This window comes from Fukomys damarensis, unplaced genomic scaffold, assembly GCF_012274545.1.
Source record: "Fukomys damarensis isolate Sample0158 unplaced genomic scaffold, DMR_v1.0_HiC HiC_scaffold_23, whole genome shotgun sequence".
NCBI lineage: Eukaryota > Metazoa > Chordata > Mammalia > Rodentia > Bathyergidae > Fukomys > Fukomys damarensis.
Window position 1 is genome coordinate 60,104,265 of NW_022900935.1, and position 22,397 is coordinate 60,126,661.

A 22,397-nucleotide genomic window follows, 5' to 3' on the forward strand; every position below is an offset into this window, starting at 1 on the left:
GGGAGGCTCTGTCTGTGTGGTCCTGGGTCGCAGAGGCCAGCTGGGGGCTTCCTGCTCCCCTAGCCCGGCTCCGCTGACGCCGCTTCGCCCGCGTTTGTCCGCAGACCGCCCTGAGCACGTTTTTCCAAGAAACCAACATTCCCAACAGTCACCACCACCCCCAGATGGTAAGTGTCGCTGGGAGAGCGCGGACAGGATCCCGGGCCTCTCACCCTTCGACGGGCAGCGGGCAGCGAGCCTCCCCCGGCGGCCGGACCCCCCCGGAGCATAGTCCACCGAGAGACCCGAGGTTGTGACAAGGGCCGGGCCGGGCCGCTGTCACCCGCGGCGGTGACAGCCATGTTGCCGGGGAGCGCCTCGCCGCGAATGTAAACAAAGAGCCAAAATGTCTTCCAGGAAAGAGCGCTCCCGGCCGGAGCCGGCTAGTCCAACTTCGGGTCTGGGCCCGAGACCTTGGGCTCTCCCGAGCTTCGCTTTGGGGGCCGGGGTCAGGGGCGCTAGAGTTGGGGGGTGAGGGGAGGGAGAGATGGCTGAAGAACAGGGGACCAGAAGGGGGCTTGGATGGTAACCAGACTTCTGGGGAGCCCAAATGAAGACCCTAGGAAAGGAGATTGAGACTTGGGGTACTTGTGTGTTGATGGGGAGCCCCTCTTGCTGTGAGTGCGGCCCCTCCCCCTCCACACAGGCACTCTGCGCTGCAGGAAGCAGGGAAGAGATAAATCCACCTTGGCTCAGGAAGCCGGCTCTGCCCACAACTGTATGCTGGCCCTTTTAAAGCCCTAGGGAACAGACCCTGTGCCGGGAGGACACACAGATTTTTTGACTCGAGATAAGGCCAAGAATTTGCATTTAATCTCTGTTAAGAGATGCATAACCCTGGGAACTGGAGTGGCTCTGGGCTGGATTTGTTTTCTTCTATTTCCAACCTATCCCAGGGCTGCAGCCTTTGCCCTGTAGGCCAAGGGGGTACCCTTGGCTTCCTTGAGTCCCAGGAGGTGGCCTCTCCACCCCCACCTCCACCCCCAGTTACCTATTAGCCCTGGGAGGGGCTGAGCTCAGTGGGGATTGTAAAACATTATTCCTCAGGGGATTACTGTGGCTTCCTGGGTGCATTTTTGGCATTTTTAACACTTGGGTGTCTTTGCCCTGGCTGCATGCACATAGGTTCCTCCGCTGTATCTTGTCCTTGGCTCCCTGTTTTTATCTAGCCACAGAGGACTTTTTAAACTAGCTTTTCTTTTAGGAGGGCTCATGCCCCATGTGAAGCCGACAAGAATGTCCTTTGGCTTATAAAGGAATATTGGTGCAGAGCTAGCCAAGGCCTGGCTCCTGGCAAGCCCAGGAGGGGTTCATCTCCAGGGACCCCACCGCAGCATCAGCTGTGGAATTTCTAGTTCCCTGAAGCTGGGAGCCCTGTGCCTCCATCCCTTCCTCAAAACACCCTCGGGGTATCTCCCTGCTGGCTTCAGCCCTTCTGAAAAGCCAGGGCCTCCAGCACCGCTGCTCTTGCTCTGAGAGGCCAGGACGGGGGCTCACAGGAAGAGCCAGCACTGGCATTCTGTTTGGTTCTTCTTTTCCAGTCTGCAAATCCCAGTGGGGGGATTGAAGTCCCCTTTTGAAAGCTTCCCTCAGGGAAGGCAGCAGGTTTTGTAACAGACATAATCAGTGAATGGTACTAGGCACTAGGTGCTTGACTGGTACTAGGTGCTTCCTCAGACCTGGTGTCCCTTCTCCCAGAGTTGGCAGTTTCTTGGGACAAAAGAAATCAATGGAAAAGGTTAAATAAAAAGCGCCGGTCTGGGGTCACTACAAAATGGCAGTGCCCGGAGTGACGTGAGGCACGAGTACCTGATAAATGGTCGTCCCGTGGACTGCTGTGCGCTTCCCAGGTGATGAGGAAGGGTCCAGAGTTGGATCTGCAGGGGCCGAGGGAGAAGGGCAGCAGGAGCCGTGGAGAATCCCCAGTTCCAACCCTTGGTTTTATCAAAGGAGGGAGACTCTCCGGAAAGGCACAGGAGCTTGCCCAGGCTTCCCCAGGCAGGCGGGCACAGGCCCTGTTGGCCAGCAGGCTTGGGGGGTGGCTGTTGGAGGAGGAGGAGGCCACCCTGGCTTGGTGAACTGGGGAAGTCTGGGGAAGTCGGATGCCATGCTGTGAAGCAATTGGCCTTCACCCCCATCCCCCAACCCCCATTCATTGTTTCCTGCTGCCGAGAAGTCAGCTCTGTCCGGGGCAGGCAGTGGGAGGAGGAGGGAAATGTCTGGGTGGGGCCAGGCCTCTGCTGAGTCCTTTGGCCTCTTGAGAGCCCCCCCGGAAGACAGTGGTCAGAGCTCCCTTGGAGCCGAGGTGTCTGTCCCTAGCCTTAGTGATCAAAGTGGGCTGGACTCCCCTCTCCCAAGAGCTCTCCTTCAAGGTCAAGTCCTAGAGTCTTGCCCACCCCAGCCCTGTGCCTGGAGGAGGAGCAAGGTTGCTAAAATTAGGAGAAATTCAAAGAAGGGCTCCCATGGCTTCCTGGGAGAGGAAGAAGTGGCTTTGTGGCGGGAACCAGCTTATCTGGGCCTCCTGTTCCCTGCCCCTCGTGTGGGGCCCCCTGGGCAGAGGTAGAAGAGGCTGTGGGCTTTTTGGACTGAGAGCTGCTAAGGGTAAGGCTAGGCTAAGGGTAGGCTGCACCATGGGCTGGAGGCTCCAGAAGGGGATCTGAAACCTTAGGTGCTGAGCCCAGAGCTGCCATGCAGAGTGGGGGCCTGGGAACAGGTTAAGGAGCCTGGAAAGTCAGTCTGCTCACTTTCATTCTGCTCTGGGTGTGTTTTCAGTCATGACTTGGCCTCTGGGCCTGTTTCCTCACCTATAATATGGAAAGGGTACTTCAGGCCACTAGGCCTCCTTTTGAGAAGATGGTGGAGGCAAGAGCTTAAGGCCTGGTGGCTGTGATGACCCCAACACAAGGAGGAAGTGCAGCTTTTCCTTGGCTGTGCAGAGGGAGATCCTCTGAACACTTTCTCTGGCCCATATACCCTGGGGGCATCGGGGCAGGTGATGCCATCTGGGTGCTTCAGTCAGCAGCCAGGTGGGGTGGGGGCCCTGGCAGTGACATCCTGGGCTCCCACCGTCTTTATTTTCAGTTGATACCTTTGCTTCTGGTTGGAATTAACCATTCTGATACTCCTTGGTGTCATTTCCTGGCATCATTCAACACTTTTTGACTTTGGCGAGTTTACCGTTGTTTTTCATTAGTTCTGAACGAGAGGGCTGTGTCTGTACTGTTGAAGCCTATGTGGGCTGAAAAATAGGAGTAAAGAGGCCCCAGGGCCCTGGCAGGCAGCCCTCCCCACACCTGTGCTCTCTCCCCGCAGATGTGTACGCCCAGCAACACCCCTGCCACACCGCCCAACTTCCCCGACGCGCTGGCCATGTTCTCCAAGCTTCGCACCTCCGAGGGCCTGCAGAGCAACAACAGCCCCATGACGGCCGTGGCCTGCTCCCCCCCTGCAAACTTCAGCCCCTTCTGGGCCTCCTCCCCACCCAGCCACCAGGCGCCCTGGATGCCGCCCTCCTCCCCCACCTCCTTCCGTCGCCTCCACTGCCCACAGCCCACGTGGCCCCCCGGAGCACAGCAGGGTGGCGCCCAGCAGAAAGCCATGGCGGCAGTGGACGGCCAGAGATGAGACTGGATGCCACCGGGCCCTGGGCTGGAGCGAAGGGGGCAGTCTGGGGTTGTGGGGACACAGGAGGGCCAGGGAGGGGGAGCAGGGGCGGGAGAGGGTTTTCCTGAAGATCGCACTGGAAGATTTTATAAAAGAATTTTTGTGGGTGGGGGAACAGTAAACTTCGTGGGCCACTTGGGTCCCTCAGGAGTTTTTCTTTGGGCAAGTTTTTTTCTTCTTTTTAATATATAACTATAATATATATAAATATAACTAACGTATGTGAGAATAGGGCCGCACACCTGGGGGTGCTGGGCGGAGGGGAAGGGCCGAAAGAATCCCTTGAAGTCGCCTGCAAACGAAGACCAACCACTTGTCCCTGCCTGGAGGGCTGCCACAGGGGCTACGGGAAGGGTCCCACCGGGCTCCCTGCCGCCTGGCCTCGTCACTTCTGTGCCCAGGAGTCTCCCCCTCCTCTGTGCTGCCCTTCATCGCTCGGTATGTCCCCTGGGTGGCCCTGTAGCTATGGTGATCCCATCCCCAGCTGGGTGTGCGTGGCTCTTAGGCCTGAGTCAGGTCAGACCGTCTGGTGATGGTGCCGGGGCCCTTCAGTGTCCTGTCCCACAGGCACCTGGCCTCTCCCTTTGTCCAAGGTCAGAGGACACGGACTGGAAGAGCTCGCCTTTGGGTTGAGTTCCTAAATCAAAATCTCATCTCACGAGGGTGAAACTTCAATTTAAAAACTTAAAAGAGACTTTTCTAACTTCCCTGGTTTGCAGTGCTTTTATTTACCACAGTAGGGAAAGCTTGAGTCTTTAGGAAAAGGTGAGTGGGAGGTCTGGGTGTGCTGTGCTCAGGGAAAGAGGAGGGGACCCCAGTGCCATTTGGCTGATCTGGATGTTTCTGGCGATGGGCATCTGTACCAGGGGATTTGGTACTACAGGTGGGGCAGGGATGGATTCAGATTTGGTTGCTGTTAACCTCTTGGCTTTGTGACCCATGTAGTCTAACAGGAAAGTCCTCAGCACTCATCGTTGGGAGCCATTTTCATCCGCCGTAAGGCCAGCTGCCCATTCTGCCTGGAGGCCTCCCATTGGCTGCTGCCCAGAGGCCCATCCGGGCATCCTACAGCTTGTCCATCTCCCCCATCCTCACCGTCAACTTCCCTCGGGGAAGGGAGGTGTGCTGCTGCCTGCTGTGTGTTGACTTGAAGGTCAGCCAAGGTGGATGGCCGCAAGGGACTGCTGGAGGCCCTCGGGATGCCACCGCTTAGGGCAGCCCTTTTTCCTCCTGCCATCCTGTCTCCCACTTGGTCTGAGGGACCGAGTGCTGTTGGGACACAGACCTAGGCTAGGGGTTTGGAGGAGAGGCCCAAAGTGAAGTGAAACTTGGGCCCGGGGAGCTGCCACACCAGCTTGCTTTCGGCCTTGTCAATCATTTCACTTGTTGGGGCTGCCCCTCCTTCCCGCAGAGCAGAACTGAGTCCTAACTGCCCTGCCTCACATGTGACATGGATGTACTAGGAGGCTGGGTTTGTCCTTTCAGTTTTGTTTCCTGATTGGAAACCCCTGAGACTCCTCCCAGCCTCGCCCCTGCCGCTGCCCACCTGTGCTTTCCCAAGCTGGACGGGGAAGCCCCTGGCAGGCCTGTGGGCGGTCGGGCTGTGACATCCCCAAGGGTGCTGGGACCCAGGTGCAGGCTAGCGGGGGCAGCCTGGTGTGGCTCCTGGTTCTCGTGGGGCTGGGGCCAGGCGTCGGGGAGAAGGGCTGGCTTGCTGCTCTTTACCAAGCCAGTGAATTTGGCTTGTGGGCCAGGGAAACTGAGCTGACCTTCTGACATTTCACTGCCACAGTGGAGCCTGAGTGAGAGAAACAGCTGAGGTGGTTGGGGTTGGCCTGGCTCTGCCTCCTGTGTGCGCGGAAAAGGGCACTGGGCTGAGGGGAACTCGCTACCCAGGCGGCGGCTCCAGTCCAGCTGCGAGTACATGTTACAGTGTCTAGGTGGATGCCTGTGGCCTCGTGCAGGTCGGGGTGCTCCCTGGGCGGAAACCCAGCTCCACACACCCTCTAGCCAGGCCCACTTTCACCCACACACTAAGCTAAGGGCGAGAAACCTTTCTCGTGGCCATTTCCTGCGCTCCTGTGTGTTTCTGTCACCCCCACTTCTCACCCCAAGGTGAGCCTTCTGTCCAGACCTCCCTTTCCCACGTGAGGGAGTGCTGGGAACTGGGGGTGGGGGAAGCCCCTTCCACTCCGGGCACCCGATGGGAACAGGCCGAAATGCTTTGATTCAGGGCTTCCGGGGCCCAGGTGGAGACAGCGCTCTTGTTCCTTGAGGTTCAGCTGTGTGGCAGGGGTGCTGGGGGCTTTTCCCTTGCAGTCTGCGGCCCCACCTTAGGCCCAGCCCCACCTTATTCCTGTGTCACCTCAGCTGGCCAGACCTTGAGCACAAAGGACTTGGGGACAGCGCCAGTTCTGTCCTCAGGTTTGGGGCTAGTGTGGAGGTGAGCAGGACTAGGGCTGGATCTCGCGTAAATGTGAGTCCCAGCCCTTGAAACCTGTTCCCCGTCTACCTGAGCCCCTCTGGCAGGGCACTGGGGGGTTGGAGCAGCACATGGCAAGAACCCATCTCAGTGGCTGCAGGTTTTGACTTCTGGCTGGCAGCCCTGCTTTCCAGGTTGGGGAGTTGGGGACAGCAGGCAGCTCCACACTCATCTTCAGGTAACAAGCAGGTACAGGACTCCATGGGTCTCAGTCTACCTGGTGTGCCCTGGGCCAGCCCCCCAGATTAGAAGTCAGCTGCCCTCCCTGCCCTGGGGTGCAATGCCCAGCTGTCCTGAAGCCTGACACCCTTAGAAAACCACTTAAATCGTTGAGCCTGTGGGAATGGAGATCTAACTTTCAGATAACAAACCAGACCTGCTCTGAGAGCAGGGCTGGGGGCACCCCAGAGGCCTCCCCCAGTCTTCCTGAGGCAGGGCCAAAAAGGAACCTCTAGCCAAGTGTGGCCCTTGCCTGTCATGCCAGCACTCTGGGAGACTGGAGGCAGGAGGATTAAAAGTTTGAACCCAGCCTGGGCAACTTGGTGACTTAGCAAGACCCTGCTTCAAAATTTAAAAAATAATATTAATAAGTAAATAAAGGGCTAGGGATGTAGCTCAGTGCAGAGGTGCTTGGTTCAATCCCCAGTACTGAAAAGACAAAAACAAACAAAAAAAAGCGAGCCCAACAGCACCTCCTCCCCAGACTTTATTTGGAGCTCCGTTCACTGCCCTGTGGTGGACCTCGGCCCCCTGGTGGGCTCCTCCAGCCCCTCCCCAGGGGGCAGCATATCCGTGTTCCTCTCTAGCTCCCCTGGGAGGCTGCCCTGCAGGTTGGGGCTGGGTGGGGGGGCCATGTCGGACTGGGCCAGAGGGTCCACCGCCGAGGAGACAGGTCTGTCTTGCTGCTGCCGTGAAGAAACTGCAGGACAGGAGGTCCGGGCTATTCTCCCTGGCTTCCCTCCCGGTGCTCACAAGGGCCTGAAGCCCACGGAGGTGGGAGCGGCCTTCAGTCAGGCTGAGAGACTGGGGTGTACAGTGCGAGTGTGTATATCGGTGCCTGAGCAGACAGGCCTTTGTAAACCTTGTGAGTGACAAACAGCGAGAAAACACAGCCTCCTGGAAGGGCCGGGAGCCACTTGGGTGCTGCGTCTTCTGCTGACATGCGGGACTGTTGAGGCAGCACTGACGCAGACGGGCCCAGATTTTCCTAAGCCTCCCATCCTCCTCTCCCGCCTCTGTACTTTAAGTGCCCTTGGAGTAGACTTAGTGGGATGCCCAGGAGACAAAGCGAGAGACCCCCCCCAAGGAAAAGCACTGCAACCTCTCCCACAGCCCATTTCCCTTGGTTCCCAGCACTGGCTCTGAGGCCGGACAGTTTGGCTTTGAATTCCAGCCTGGTCTACCACTTCCTCGCTGTGTGTCCTTCTGCAAGTACCTCAGCCTCTCTCTGCTCGGTTTTCTCAGCCGTAACTAGGGCTAACAGTGGTCCATATCTCCCGATGTCGGTATGTGGACTAAAACTGGTTTATCCGTGTAAAGTTGCTAAACTGCACCTGACCAGTGAGAAGCCTCCCGTGAAGGTGAGACACCACTGCCACCACGGCCACGTGCCATTTCCTCTTCTTCCCTCCTCAGCCACAGGCTCTCACTGGACATGAGTGGAAGGAAGTCACAGAGCACCGCGGGCCCCAAGAGATCTGAGCCTCCTGCATGCACCTGCCAGGTACCGTGTCTGCATGACTTTTTTATAAGAGGGAGGTCTTCCCCCGTGTTCAATTCGCCCTGGTGCCCTGACTCTGAGAAGCACCAGCTGTGCACCCTCCTGAGGACAGAGAGGCTTAAGTCACCTGGCAGCGATCCCGCCTCCAGGCCCTTGTGTGGTCAAAGCCTCCAGGGGTCCAGGGACTCTAGGGGCTTTCCAGGCGTGGGGTGGTGGTGGAGGTCCTCCAGGACAGGGTCAGGATGAGGGGTCCCCAGGAGCCTACAGCATTCCGCCCGAGTTCCTGAGCACTGGCCCCAGGAGAGTGGACATGTGTGAGCAGGGAAGGACTTGGGCCTGGAGCCCGAGACCTGGGTGTGACCCCGTCCTGTGTCTTCTTGTGTGAAGGGACAGCAGTAGTAGCCACCCCGCATGCCCGACCCTCTGTGGCTGGATTTTCCATCTTTGGCTTCAAAGGCATAAATCAGCACAGGCTGGAAAGGGGGGCCCTCCCTCCAGGAGGAAGCTACCTGAGTTGTTACCGGCCAACATCTGAGCGCTCTGAGGCCGAGAGGGCAGCTGGCTGTTGTCACTGAGGGGCTGCTGCCTGTTCCCACGGGGCCGGCACTGCTTGGCTTTGTACTTCATCATCCCTGAGGCTGAGGAGGACACCAGTGGGCAGGGTCAGTTGTGAGAAACCAAGGGAGAGCTCTGTGGGGACCCAAGGGGATAGAGCAGGCAGGGCTGCCAGTCTGAGTTTGTACGTTTGGCTGTCTGGGCCCCCTCCCGTCTCCCAGGTGTTCCCTGAGGACCTCTGCATGTCAGCCGCGGGCGAGCCCAGGACGGGAGGCAGCGGGGAAGCTGCATGCAAGGCTGTAAGGCGTGATGGGAAATGACAAGTAGCACGCGGGCTTCCGGAATGAATGGGGACCCGGAAGTGGGCATTCGGGGCGCAGGAGGGTCAAGGGGTGGGGGCTTCGGTGTGGCATCTTGCTGAGCTTTGAAGAAGGGATAGGTAGAGCTTGTCTGGGACGATGCTGTGAGCAGAGGCCAAGGTGGGAAAGCCTGGCAGCAGTGGCTTGAGGACGAAGGCTGCAAGAAATGACGGAGCTGCCACATGCCAGGTGATCAGCTGAGCCGGACGGCCATCCTGTCCCTGAAGACACTTACCTGGGTGCCTCTGGAGACATGTGAACATTTTGGAGCAGGAACAGAGAAGAAGGGCATGACCTACAAGGAAACCCTCAAGGACTCTGCAGGGCCTCTGGGCTACCTGGGTGCTCACGGTCTTTCGTCAGGATGCCCGGCAGCCTCGTATCCATCCGTCCCTTGTAAATATGTCCATCCAGGCCCAGGATGTCCACCTCATCATGCTGTGGAGGTGGATGGTCCATCACCACTGCCGCGCCCAGAGCCTTCCCTCTGGTGCTGCCTCAGGAAGGCCCAGGTTCAGGGCGCTCTTGTCTCCTATTCCCAGCAACAAACCTCCCTCCCGGGCACTCTGGCCACACCAAGGCTGTGTGACAAGGTGAGGGTGTGTGTCGTTCGGGGTGCCTGTGGTGGGAGGCATTGTGCCTGCTGGGCAGGTGGCTGGGATTTCATTCTCCTTCCCAAGACCGGGTGAAAGGCTGGGGCTTGAAAGTGGGGACGGTTGAGAAACTGCCTCAAGGCAGAGGGCTGGAGGAGGTGATTTCTGGTGGTTTTTCCAGAAAGACTCAGAATCGGGCATGGGGCATGCCGGGGCCTCCTCCCTGACCTTCATGGCGATCTGGTTCTCCGGGGCATACGCGCCCTGGGACGGGTGCTGCAGGCGGTTGCGGCGGTAGGGGTAGGTGAGAGTGTGGCTGCCCCCGCAGCGCCGGGACATGGTTGAGTAGGTGTAATCCGCAGAGTCGGGCACCCTGGGATGCAGACAGCCTGGGGTCAGCGGGGCGTGCCGTGGGTGGGGCCGTCCACAGGGAAGTGGGCGGCTCTCTTCAGGGGTCTCCAGGAGTCAGGGAGGAACAGTGGACCCAGGGAGTGTGGGTGAGCCGAGCAGCCTGGAGGCTGCCCTCCCAAGGACCACACACACTCACCTGCACATGTGCTCCGCACACACGCGCACACACCTAGCGCTAGGCTGTGGGTGGGCAGAAGCCAAGCTCAGGCGACAGGGACCTGCACACCCCACGCCGTCCCTTACCGCTTGAAGCAGGGGGAGCTGAGGCAGTGGGCCTGCCGCAGCTCTCGGATCATCTGGCTGCTGGCCTTCACTGAGCCTCCGAAGTGAATCTGCACCTTCTCGATGTCCAACAGCATCTTGGAGTGCATGGTGCGCAGGTGCCCCACGCTCTGCTCCATCGGGGACTGGTCACCCCGAGGGAAGCAGCTGCCCAGCTTGAGGCTGTGGGTCCCAAGCATAGAGAAGGAGGTCAGCCCAGCGTTGGACAGACCCTGAGGCATTCCACTCCCTTACTTGGGATAAGTGGGCCTGGGCCTCTGGCTCCGGGCCCTCAGTCTGTGGGGCTGTCGGGGACATAGCCAGTACGGCTAGGCTGGGAGTCACTGGGCTGCTCTGCCCCGGGGCAAAAACCCTGGCCAGGCACCCCTGCTGGGTGCCAGAGAAGGTTTTTCTGAGGAGCCAAAGTACAGATGAGCGGTGGCCGAGCTGTGGTCGGTCCCACCTTCTGCATCTCCATCACACACCTGGCCCCATGCACTTGGAAGCCCTAGGGTCCCAAAGAGCCATACTCTCCTGTGAACCACAGCCTTGGGGACTGGGGTACCAGAGGAGGGCAGGAGCCGGAAGGACCCTGAGGTGTGTCACTACCAAGCTGAGCGATGTCCCTTTCTAGGTCCAGGGTTGCTGAGAGGAGGTGCAGCCCAGGAGCTCTCAGAGACAACTAGGACCCTTGGCATTGTCCCCCCAGGACACTCAAAGGGGACCTAAAGGTCAGGTTATCATCAGGTGCTTCTGATGCTACCACCCTAGGAAGAACCGGGAGGCAGTCTGCCCAGTGGCCCCCAGCCTAACCAGGAGGCCCTCTGTGTTCCTCCCGGTGCTCTCCAGGGCCGTCTGCTCCGCCCTCCCACCCGTAGCTTTACCCACAATGCCACTGTCTCTTACTTGCGGCTCTGCTGGCGGACCTGCTCCAGCTCAAACACTGTGTAGGGGCGGGTGGACCGGTGCCCAGGCAGGGGGTGACCCACAGGGGTCACAGGGATGATTCTCGGCGGGGACACAGAGAGAAGGGGAGGGTCAGACTGAGAATTCTTGTCACCCAGATCATCCACCCCCCATTCTCATGTTCCACCTGCCTGAAAGGCCCACCTGGCACACAGCAGGAGAGAGGAAGGAGGAAGAGGGCAAGGGGCTAGGCAGGGGGGGATGGACGAGATGCCTAGGGCGAGGCAGGGGCGCTCACTGTCCAGTCACAGGTGTCTCCAAAGGTCGGTCACAGGACAGGCAGTGGAAATGAGCCAAGAGTTGTCTGTAGGAATGGATGCACTGAGGTGAGAGGCTGGAAGGTTGGAAGTTTGGCCCACCTGGGTGGCAAATCTGAGCCCTGAGTCCTTGAAACTCACCTGCTCCTAATCTGAGGACTCACCACCCAACCCAAGGCTGGTGGGATTCCCAGGGTCCCAAAGGTGCCCTCTGTAGGCCTCGGGGGCCCCCTGGTGGCCAAGAGTGGAACTCCTGGGCCGCAAGCCCAGGGCAGGCCAGGTCCCGCAAGGAGCTGTCTCTGCTCTAGGCCTGCACCGGCTCCGTCCCAGAGGCCCAGAGAACCTCTGCCTCCCTGCTCCTTTTCTCCACTGTCATCTGAAGCTCTTCCAGCTCTAAACTCTGCCCTCCAATTGTAGGGCAGTCCGGGGCAGCCCCAGCTGTGCACTGGCCGGAGCAGCTTTTGGGAGCGCCCAGCCTCCCTCCTGCCTGCCAGCGTGGCACGCCAGCCTCCCCGTGGACCTCTGGTCCTCACCTCCGCATGGCGGCTGCCTCATCTGCCTGGTAGAGGGGAGAGTGCTCTTTGAGCTGCTCCCGAAGCGACTTCCACCGATCCTCCAGCGCCTGCTTCACTGGGTCCAGCTCCAGGCGGTCCAGCTGGGGGTGGGCACAGGTGAGCGCCAAGGCGGCAGGTGGGGTCTGGCAGGGCCCTAGCAGCGGAGGCTGCCCTCACCTTCATGTCCATCTCTGCCAGGAGCTTGTCCAGCAACTTCTGCCAGTCCCGCTCCTGCCCACTCAGCTTGGCCATGAGCCCCTGCATCATGTGGTTCAGCTGCTCTGTGGCAGCATCGAACTCGACCCGGCTCACTTTGGACGCAAGGGCGCTCTTGTCAGCTTTCTGCCCGGAGAAGGGGTGGGGAGGCCCAGCTGGGAGAGAGCCGCAGCAGGGCCCTCGCCCCAGGCGTTAACCCCTGTTGCCGAGCAGCTTTCCATGAGCCTGCATCCTCCACACCCAGTCCCTACCCCTCTGGCTGGCCAGACCCCCGGGACAGGTGGCTCCCAGCTGGCGCTCACCACGTCGATCTCCATCTGCAGGTGCTCCCTGTTGGCATTCTTCTCGAGTTTCTCCAGGCCCTGGTACAGCACCTGGGGGCCAAGCAAGCGGTGCCTGAGAGTCTGCAGCTGAGCGGCGGGCTGGGCGGGCCGAGCCTCAGCCCACTGATCACTCACATCAATGTCTTTCTGCTTCTGCCGATGGTCCTCGAGGAGGTTGCTGGTGGTGATGTTGAGCTTCTCGCAGTCGCCCTGCACCTGCAGGATGGCGCTCTGCACGTGGCCCAGCAGCTCCTCATCCTGGACAGGGAAGGCACCGTGAGGCTGCTGGGTGACCACTAGGTGGCCCCCTAACGAGTTGTCCCTTAAAACACTGCCCAACAGAGAAGCTCACTTCAGACTCCTGCCTCAGTGGCACTCAGTTTCCCATTAATAGTTGTATCCCTGGTAGGATGAAAGTATCGATCCCCCACGTCCTTCTGGACTGGCCTCAAAGGACCTGTGGCTGATCAGTAGAGGGGATCGAGGCTCAGGGTCCTGTGGCCTTGAGAGTTGGGGTGTGGGCTATAATCTCCCCACCTTCCATGAGCCGGATCTGAATTCCTGAGTCCAGGAGGCAGAACCCAGGGACTGTGGCTTTCCCCTTCCCCACTGGCACGCTCTCTGGAGGAAATCAGGAAGGGGTTGGGAAGATGGGTTTGGCCAGGTGAGTCCATTTTCTCCAGCAACTGTGCCTCAGTCCCTGTGTCATGTGGCACCATTCCACCCACCTCCTGGGCCAGTTCTTCCCACGGTTTCCTGTGGCCAGAGCTAGTTCTGCTGCTACCCTCACTGTGGAAGGATTGGGGACTTTGTTTTGTTTTGTTTTGTTTGAGATAGGGTCTCGCTATGTAGTTCATGCTGGTCTTGAACTCACTAAGTAGCCCAGGGTGGCTGTGAACTCCTAGTGATCCTCCTGCCTCAGCCTCCTGAGTGCTGGGATGACAGGGATTTGCCACCAGGCCTGGCAGGGACCAGAGACTTTTGTGGGATCTGGCTAAAGGGCACCATAATGAGAAACCAACCCTCAAGACCGAAGACGTCTCCCTGGGGAGTGCAGTCAACCACCACCTCCCCTGGGGACTGTGTCTGGCTGCCCCAGGAGGTAGGGGAGCGCAGCCCCACCTGGCTCTGAAGCTTGGCCTTCCTGGAGGGCCGGGAGGCAGCCAGGTTGCTGACCATTTCCTGCAGCTGCTCGTAGCGCTGCACCAGCGTGCTGACCTGGTGGCTCAGGTCCAAGCTGCAGGCTGGGCAGGTGGCCTCGGGGTGAATCTGGCCGGGTGCCAACACGGTCAGGGGCTTGTGTGGGGTCATGCTCAGTGACAGCAGTGTGGAGGAGGAGGCCAGCATGCTCTCGATGATCATCCTGAGCTTGTCTAACTGAGCAGGAGAGACGGAGGGGCGGGGCTGTGGGTAGGTCACAGCTGTGTGCTGTCCACGCCAGCTGTAAACACTCAGGCTCTGCTCGAGCACTGGGCTGTGAGCGGTGGACATGCGCACGCGCTGTCCCACCAAATGTGTGCACAACTAGCAAGGGATCTGACAAGCACACAGCACTGCAGGGGTCTCTCGGGGCCCAAGGGCTGCAAGCGTCCCCCTGGGAGAGCGGCTCGGCCTGGTTCTCCTGCTCTGCTGTGCATCCGGTCCCAGTGAGCTGCTGCTCGGGATGGATCCCAGCTGCTGATGGCCCGGCCAAGGATCCTTTTCCTGGCTTGAAGAGAGGAGTGTGACCGACCTGTACCCACTTGTCTTGGTCTGGGTAATGAAGCTGAAAGGCTCCGCACAGCCTCCTGGGGTCCCGTGTGCAAGACAGGCAAGCTGGCTGAGGGTGGGGTGGCAGAGAGGTGTGAGAGGCTACAAGGGATGATGCAGGAAGGACACAGATGTGCACAAAACCAGGCCACAGGAAGACAGAGGGAGTGGCTGTGGTCCGGGGTGGGCCTGAGGTTCAGTTATCCTCAGTACTGCAAAAGAAAGAAGAGAGGGAGGGAGGAAGGAAGGAAGGAGAAAGAAAAGAAGGAAAAAGAAAGGAAGCGAAGTAACTGATACATCCTACAACATGCCTGGACGCGAGAACACGACTAAGTGAAAAGCCAGATTCAGAAGGTGATACATTGTGAGATTTCATGTCCTTCAGAAAAATGTCTAGGAGGGGCCAATACACAGAGACAGAGAAGAGGAGTGGTCGTCGGGGGCTGGGGAGGGTTGGGGGTGAGTGACTGCTAAGAGGTACAGGCCTCCTGTTTGTGGTGAAGAGACGTCTTACAACTGGGGCGAGGTAATGGTTATACGACTTTGTGAATGCACTGAAATTGCCGTGATCGTGTTCAAAAAGGGTATGATATGGAAGCCATAGAATGAAAACAGACTCGGTGAGAGGGGCAGAGGCTTCGTTCCCCTGCACAGGGAAGGCCCTTGCCCTAGGCCTCAGAGCCGGCCTGGCATCTGGAGGGCCCGAGTGTTAGTCACAGTTGCCCCCCGCCCCACACACGCCCATGGGGGCCTGGTCTCTGAGCAGGAAGAGGCCCTGCCCACCACCTGCAGCCAATGTGCCCAGTCCTCACCTGATCCTGTAGGTACAGGGAGGCTTCGGCCACCGAATTCTCCATGGCGGCCTTGCCTTGCTCCTGACTGTCCCTCAGATCAGCCAGCTCCTTCTCAATGTCAGTTATGGTGATCCTGTGACGTTTAAGACACTGCCTGGCTCACTGCCAGCCCAGAGACCCCAGCCTGGTGGCGCAGACCCCTAGCTGTGGTGTGGGGGGGCAGGACAAGGATGGGGCACACCACCCCTGGCAGCCCTGTCTTGGGAGTCCTGGGCCCTGCTCCTGTCCCCAAAGGGGCATCCAGGGTGCCGCCCAGAGGCTGCTAGACAGTGGGACAGGAGGGGCGCATGCAGGTGGCCTTGTCTGCCTCCCACTGGGGACAGCATACAGAGGAGCTCGCTCCTCCCAGCCTGGTGCCGAGCTGGTGTAGCAGAGCTTCCACCAGTTCCCTGCATGAGACGTGGGCAGCCTGAGGAGCAGGCATGACCCGGGTCCAAGGCGAGGTCCGTCCAGGGCATGAGGGAACCGAAGGCTGCCACCACCTCCCGATCTGAGAGGGCGCCGCCAGTACAGCAGCTGCTCAGGGTGGGATGCGTCTGTCACCTGAGGAGGCCTAGCTGCAGGCCTAGCTGACCAGCCTTCAGCTCCTTTCCTGCTACCTGCTCGCCGTCACCCTCCAGGATCCTTTGCATCTTTTCTACCTGCAAGCCCAGTGGAAGAGGAGAATCAGGCAGGCCCAGTCCCTGCTCCCTGCTCCCAGATCTTCCACCCCAAATGAGCCCCTCTCCTCTGCTCTGAACCTTACCCGCCCTCCTGTCTCACAGATGCAGATAGCTAGTGTTGAGAACGACTGAAGATCTGGCCCTCTAACTCCAGAAAGTCCCAAACTGGGGGCAACAGTACATTCACCTGTGAGCTAACGGCTTTGGGTGTCTGTTTTAAGACCTGGGAAATGGACACGACGATACCCAGGTGCATCTCCTAACCGACGGGGCAGAGACCCAGCGAGACGGCAGTGGGTGAAGGACTTAGCAAGGCATGGATGGAAAGGGCTGGGATTCGCCCTACAAGGCCGAGGAGGCTGACTTTCCCTCACATACTTTTGCCTTCTCCTGATGAACTTCTTTGGCCAGAGCCTTTATGGTCTTCATCTGCTCCTGCAGGTCAGGGGGTAGGATCTTCTTGACTATGGAGAATGGATACCATACTGTCAGAAGGGTCGGAGTCTCAGCGGGCTCCCAATCTCCATTTCCAGCCCCCAGCAATGAGGTGACCCCAGAGAACAGCACACATGTCAGTTCATCCTGCCTTCTTGGTGACTGGGACAAAGCCACCGACTGCTTGGGGTCCTAAAGGGTCTTGTGACCACTGACTCACCACTTCGTCCACCACTAAAATCTGAATTACCCTCAGGGCCTAGAGCTGCGATGGGTAAATGTTAAGCTTCACTCTTCGGCTCTCTTTCTTCCTACCCACCTCCCAATGTTACTGTTTTCCCTCCCCAGGTACTCACTGGCCAGGCAGCTCCTCTGACAAAGGCAGGAGTCTGCTTCGCTCTTACTAATTTAGTTTCTGCCTTGCCTATCTGTTTGCGTGCACCCTGAAGGCTGTGGGAGAGCCCAGAAGGTCTAAGAACGGACATGCTATTCTCAGGGACTCAGGAAGGTGTGCAGCAGCTGGGGTTGGAAAGGGTCACACCCACTTAAGGCGGGACGATGGTCTCTCACCCATCTGTGTGAATAGGTACTGTATCTTCTCCGCATCAGTCTGACCAGATTTCTCCTCATCCAGATCCTTCAGACTTTCCTTCAGCTCCATATAGAGCCCGATGAGCTCTCCCATCAGGCGAAATGTTTCCAAGGCTATGGGGAAGTTAGGAGCCAGTTTCTCCAGTGAATCATGTCGCTCACTCTGGGTCCCACTTTTTTCTGATGAGACTTGGTGGAGAAAACTAAGGGAGTCTCGACTCCTGAAGCGGGTGGCATCTTGGTCTGGCTCAGTCTGAGCAGCAAAGTTAGAAATCCTGTTTGGATCCAAAGCTACCTGGCCACGTGGATCAGCACCCGTGGCCCCTGGGCCACCATAGCCCGGATACCCTGGCCCGTGATGGTCCCAGACAGGATGTACTTGACCAGGCTGAACTGCACCTGGGTATGTCTGGCTTTGCTGATCCGGGCCAGGTGATACCAGATACTGTTGGTCCGGGTGCACAGATCCCTTATCTGTGCTTAATGGTGCTGGGCTCTGCCGGTCCACGCCAGGACGCACCAAACCCTGCTGACGGATTTCTGCTGGTACCAGACCCTGTGTGTTTGTATGTGGTGACAACAAGCCTTGACTAGCTAGGAATGGTGAGAACCAACCAGGCTGCTCTTGTCCAGGAGGTACCACACTGGGCGGATATGGGTATGGGTGAGGTGATCTCAAGCTCCTCAAATCTGCCTGGAATGGTGGAAATCTCCACAACTCCGTGCCTTGTACTGTTAAGCCTTGCTGATCTGAACTGGGTTGTCTCCAACCACGCTGATCCATTCCGGGTTGCACCAAACTACATGGGTAGGCACCAGGTTGAACCAAACCATGAGGCGAGACACCAGATTGGAATGAACTAGGCTGATAGGCACCAGGCGGCACCAAACCAGGTGGATATACACCTAATTGGGCCAAACCAGGAGGGTATGCAGTGGGTTGAGCCACACCAGGCATATACGTACCAGGTTGGACCAGGCCTTGAGGATCTGCCCCAGGCTGACCGATTCCAGGCTGCAGCACACCAAACTGCCCTGTGCCAGGTGGCGCCAAATCACGCTGATTAACACCAGGTGGCACCAAGCCATGTTGCTCTGCTCCTGGTTGTGCCAAACCACTCTGATCTGCACCAGGTGGCGCCAAATCACGTTGTTCTGCACCAGGTGGCGCCAAACCACCCTGATCTGCACCAGGTGGTGCCAGGCCATGTTGATCTATAGTGGGCTGTGCCAAGCCATGCTGGTCTGTTCCAGGAGGTACCACGCCAATTTGACCTGCACCAGGCTGTGCCAAACCACGCTGACTGGCACCAGGTTGCACTAAAGCACGCTGATCCATGCCAGGTCGTCCCATTCCAAACTGACCCTGCCCGGGTTGCACCAAGCCATGCCGAACTGCACCAGGTTGCACGAAAACACGCTGATCCATGCCAGGCTGCACCAAACTGTGTTGACCTATACCAGGTTGGACCGATCTACTTGAATCTGCACCAGCCTGTGCCCAAGCAGGTGGGTATGCACCAGGCTGCATGAGATCGTAGCGACCCACTTCAGGGTGGATCGACCCACGCTGATCTGCACCTTGCTGTGCCACATCAAGCTGAGCTACACCAGGCTGTGGCGAGCCATGCTGAACCGCACTGGGTTGTACCAACCCGTGCTGATCCACTCCAGGTTGGACCAAACTATCTTGATCTTTACCAGGTTGTACCAAACCAGGTGGGTATTTGCCAGGCTGGGCCGAGCCACGCTGATCCGCCCCAGGCTGGGCCAAACCAGGCTGATATGTACCAGGCTGCCCCAAAGCACTGTGATCTCTGTCAGGCTGAATCAAATCCTGCTGCTCTGTACCAGGTTGTATAAAGCCAGATGCTTCCACATGGGGCTGCAAAAAGCCTTGTTGATCTGCACGAACTCGAATCAAGCCAGGTGATACCAAACCACGTCTCTCTACCGGAGCTGGAGACAGTCCACGTTGTTGTATGTCGGAAGATTCCGGGCCTTGCTGATCCCCAGCAGGAGGGACCAGCCCTTGTTGATCCATCCCCAATATTACAAATCCATGCTGATCTGTGCCATGTGGTCTTACATCACTGTCCTGCATGCCAGGCTGTTCTGTACTACATTGGTCTGTGCCAGGAAGTACCAAGCTATACTGATATGGGCCGAGTGGAACCATACTAAGCTCATCTGCACTAGGTAGTCCTGATCCTTGATGATCTCTGCCAGGTACCGATGGTGGCACCACCCCATGCTGATCCATACTGAGTGGTACCAATCCCTGACCATCCATTTGAGGTGGCAGTGTACCAAGCTGACCTGCACTCACGGGAAGCACATCCGGTGGTATAGGGCCAGGATACAGCGGGCCCAGCTGATCCATGCCAGGCAGTCCTAGTTCTTGATGATCAGGCCTTAGGTAGACTTGACCCTGGCCACTGGGCTGATCTCTGGCCCAGGGTAACTCTTGTTGAGTGGGGCTGGTGTGCATTTCTCTTCTTGGATACCCTGAAGTAAACCGTTCTCTACTCCTGTGGGGATCGGACTCTGTTCTAAATTGGGCTACAGGAGGCTGATAGAATCTTGACGTGTTCGCTTCATCATGGGCCCTTGGGTGCTGTTCTCTACCGGGAATGAAGGAGCCTTTGCTCCGATCCCTGATAGCGATTGCTTCAAAGAGGTGGCCTGTGGCACTGGATCCTGGTAAGGCCTGACCCGGTCCACCAGCGGAATCTGGAATGTGGTCAGTACTTGCATATTTGGTGGAGACCCCACTTGAAATGAGGTCACTTGTTAAGGAAGACTGCATTTTGCGCTTGGAAACTCCTACTGCTGTTTCTGAGCCCTGGTTGAACAAGAAGAAGGAAATCAGTCACTACAAGTCAAAAATACTGTAAGAGTGGAAAGGAAGAAGATCTGATAGCTGATTAGGAGGATTTAGGGCCCTTGAATAAAAACACTGCCTTCTTAAGTGAAGCTGACATTAAAAATAAAAAAGACCTGGACATCCTTGGGTTTTTGAGAATCTGCACATGTGCAAATGCCATCAAATGTGTCATTTCCTTCATACAGGACAGAGAAGCCGGGTGTGGTGGTGCATGCCTGTAATCCCAGCACTCGGGAGGCTGAGGCAGGAGGATTGCTGTGAGTTCGAGACCAGCCTGGGCTACATAGTGAGTTCCAGGTCAATCTCAACTACATAGTAAGACCCTGTCTCAACCCCCCCCCCACAAAATTAATAATGGAAAACAGAGCTTTACCCTTCTGTATGACAACCAAAAAACCAAACTAAAACAAAGACCAACAATTACAATACAGCAGCCTTGTAGACCCTGGGTATCAGCCAGTGAAGGACAGAAAGCACCAAGAGGCTGTGAGACAAACATGAGCCTTTCCATTTCCTCAGTTTACTGCCTTGCTGTGGTTTCCAGCCGCAGCACAGGGAGAGGAAGGGAGGCCCAGGCCTGCAGACCCTCTGGGCGACGGAGGCGTGGCTGGGCGTTGAGGGAGGTTAAGGCAAGCAGTGTTCACGTGATAGCGCAGCAGAAAGAAAGGAGGCAGAGGTTCCTCTCTGGCACTCAGTTCAGAAATGGTCTGCACAGACCCTCGAGGGGACTACCCACGGCTAGGGAGGCGCTGTCTGCAAGGCTCAAGAGAACAGACTGTTTCTTCACTGACCTAAAATAGACATCCCCCCAATTTCCTGCCTCAGGAATCATAAATCCAACCAGAGCTGTTTAAAAGGCCTCAGTTACCCCAGTATTCTCAGAAAGGTACTGTGTAGCCATGTTCCAGACCTTAGCTCTGGGAATATTACTTTACAATTGAACAGTTTCTAATCCCGTGCTGTGTCCATCAAGCAGTCCACAACTGCGAAGTGTTTGTTCCCGTGGGGAGATCATACCCAGCCTGTGTGGCTACCTTCATTTGTCCCGTTCTCCAGTTTTTGCCTCCAAGGTCCCCACAAGATTTGGACCTTGAATTCCACAAGATAACAAGAAAGGGTAATACCATTTCCTGGCCATTTGAAGCCGTCCAGTGTTAAAGACTTTTTTAGGCTTAGAAATAAGACTTTCAGGGATGGGGATGTGGATCAGCAGTAAAGCACCTGCCTAGTACGCACTAGGTCCTGGGTTCCAGCATCATGAAAAAGAGGAAAAGAGGGCTGGGGATTTAGCTCAGTGGTGTTGCCGCCTGCCTTGCAAGTGCAAGGTCCTGAGTTCAATCCCCGGGACACCCCCCCACCAAAAAAAAGAGAGAGAAAAAGGGAAGCAGAGAGACATTTTAGTTTTTGTTTCCTACTCCAGCCTATCAGGTCACCAAAGCATCACAGAGAAAATATCCTTTCCGTTGGGCATGCTATTTCAAGACCACACTTGAACCCTTGTCCGCAAGGCCCCTGGACTTAGTAAAAGTGTCCCCGGAAGAGTCCTAAATTCTCTCCCTTCACATGTTTCTCAAGTTGAGCTCACTGGCATTTGGATTCATTATCTTGGTCACAGGAAACCAAAGGAATTTTCTTTTCTTTTCTTTGCAGTCTTAAGTGTTGAATCCAGGGCTGTTCTATCACTGGGGTGCATCCTCAGTATTTAAAATTTTCTATCTGTTTTGTGGTACTGGGTAATCAAACTTGGGGGTGCTCTACCACTGAGCTACATCCCAGGGCTTTTTAGAAATTTTCAAATTTTGAGACCGGGTCTTGCTAAGTTGCCCTGGTGGGACTTGAACTTGTAATTCTCCTGCTTCAATCTCCCTAAGTGTTGGGATTAGAGATGTGTGCCCCTGTACTCAGCGTTTTTTTTTTTTTTTTTTTTTTTAGACAAGGATCCACTAAGTTGCCCAGGCTAGGCTTGAATTTGGGATCCTCCTGACTCAGCCTCCCAAGTATCTGGGATTATAGGTATGTGCCACTGTGCCCAGACAAGGACACTTTTTCCTTTGTTTGTCCTTTGCAGTACTAGAGATGTAACCCAGGGTCTTGCACATGCCAGCCAAACTCTCTACCACTAAGTGTCACGCCTGAGCCCCTTCTTAAGCAGGAGCTGACTGGCGCACTGTGGCTGAGTCTTTCCCTATTCGTCATCCAAGTCCTGCTACAGCACCTGCCTTCCACTCGGGGACAGTCACCGGCTGCCACCCATGCAGGATTGCAGTCGAGCTCTTTCCCGGGATGGGCTCACCAAACGTGGGGTGCTGTGGTCTCTCCATCACCCAGCCTCTGTGCTCCCCATCCATCTGAGCTCTCTGCCCATGATGCATGCGGAGAGACAGCGGGATGGCCTTTGAGTCACCGCCACTGCTGAAACCCACACGGACCTTAAAGCCACGTGCCACAAAGCCCTGACTTATTCTAGGGCCCCCCAGATTGGGCTCTGAGGCAGTCTCTGTCCTCCATGGGGTGCAGCGAGACGCCTCACCTCTTTCCTGATGGTCTGTGCGGTGCAACGGAGGAAGATGTCACCATCTACTGCACATTCTCCTGCTTCTCAAAAAAATTAAAAAAAAAAAATGATGTACTAAGGATTGAGCCCAGGGCCTTTGCACTGAACTGTATTCCTGGCCTTTAATTTTTTTTTTTAAATCTTGAGACAAGTTTTCTCACTTAGTTGTTGAGTTGCACAGTTTGGGTTTGAACTTGTGATCCTCTTGCCTCTGCCTACCAGACTGCTGGGATTTAAACATCTTTTTTTTTTTTTTTTTTTTTTTT

The 22,397-nt window shown here is 57.0% G+C and overlaps 2 protein-coding genes across 4 annotated transcripts in view; one reads left to right on the forward strand and one right to left on the reverse strand.

Moving 5' to 3' along the window:
- Positions 1-77: 77 nt before the first annotated feature.
- On the forward strand, positions 78-4,404 carry Ubald2 (UBA like domain containing 2; the record flags this gene model as incomplete). The annotated part of the gene is made up of 2 exons (XM_033767426.1): positions 78-167; positions 3,352-4,404. Coding segments are annotated over 2 exons (402 nt in total), but the record flags the coding sequence as incomplete, so codon positions are not given.
- Positions 4,405-6,847: 2,443 nt separating this feature from the next.
- Qrich2 (glutamine rich 2) overlaps positions 6,848-22,397 on the reverse strand; it is a 20,463-nt gene continuing 4,913 nt past the window's right edge. The window contains exons 1-18 of one of the 3 annotated variants that reach the window (XM_033767286.1): positions 22,108-22,154; positions 17,657-19,535; positions 16,670-16,804; positions 16,043-16,128; positions 15,546-15,643; positions 14,961-15,075; positions 13,522-13,776; positions 12,535-12,657; positions 12,379-12,450; positions 12,038-12,202; positions 11,840-11,961; positions 11,288-11,353; positions 10,990-11,091; positions 10,066-10,266; positions 9,640-9,784; positions 9,157-9,256; positions 8,414-8,542; positions 6,850-7,103 (exon numbers count right to left, since the gene is read on the reverse strand). In XM_033767286.1, the coding sequence (XP_033623177.1) occupies positions 6,907-7,103; positions 8,414-8,542; positions 9,157-9,256; positions 9,640-9,784; positions 10,066-10,266; positions 10,990-11,091; positions 11,288-11,353; positions 11,840-11,961; positions 12,038-12,202; positions 12,379-12,450; positions 12,535-12,657; positions 13,522-13,776; positions 14,961-15,075; positions 15,546-15,643; positions 16,043-16,128; positions 16,670-16,804; positions 17,657-19,499 (3,954 nt within the window). In that variant the 5' untranslated portion in view covers positions 19,500-19,535; positions 22,108-22,154 and the 3' untranslated portion in view covers positions 6,850-6,906. Of the gene's footprint in view, positions 7,104-8,413; positions 8,543-9,156; positions 9,257-9,639; positions 9,785-10,065; positions 10,267-10,989; positions 11,092-11,287; positions 11,354-11,839; positions 11,962-12,037; positions 12,203-12,378; positions 12,451-12,534; positions 12,658-13,521; positions 13,777-14,960; positions 15,076-15,545; positions 15,644-16,042; positions 16,129-16,669; positions 16,805-17,656; positions 19,536-22,107; positions 22,155-22,397 lie in introns of those variants that run through there. The other 2 variants (XM_033767284.1, XM_033767285.1) reach the window with 2 other exon arrangements.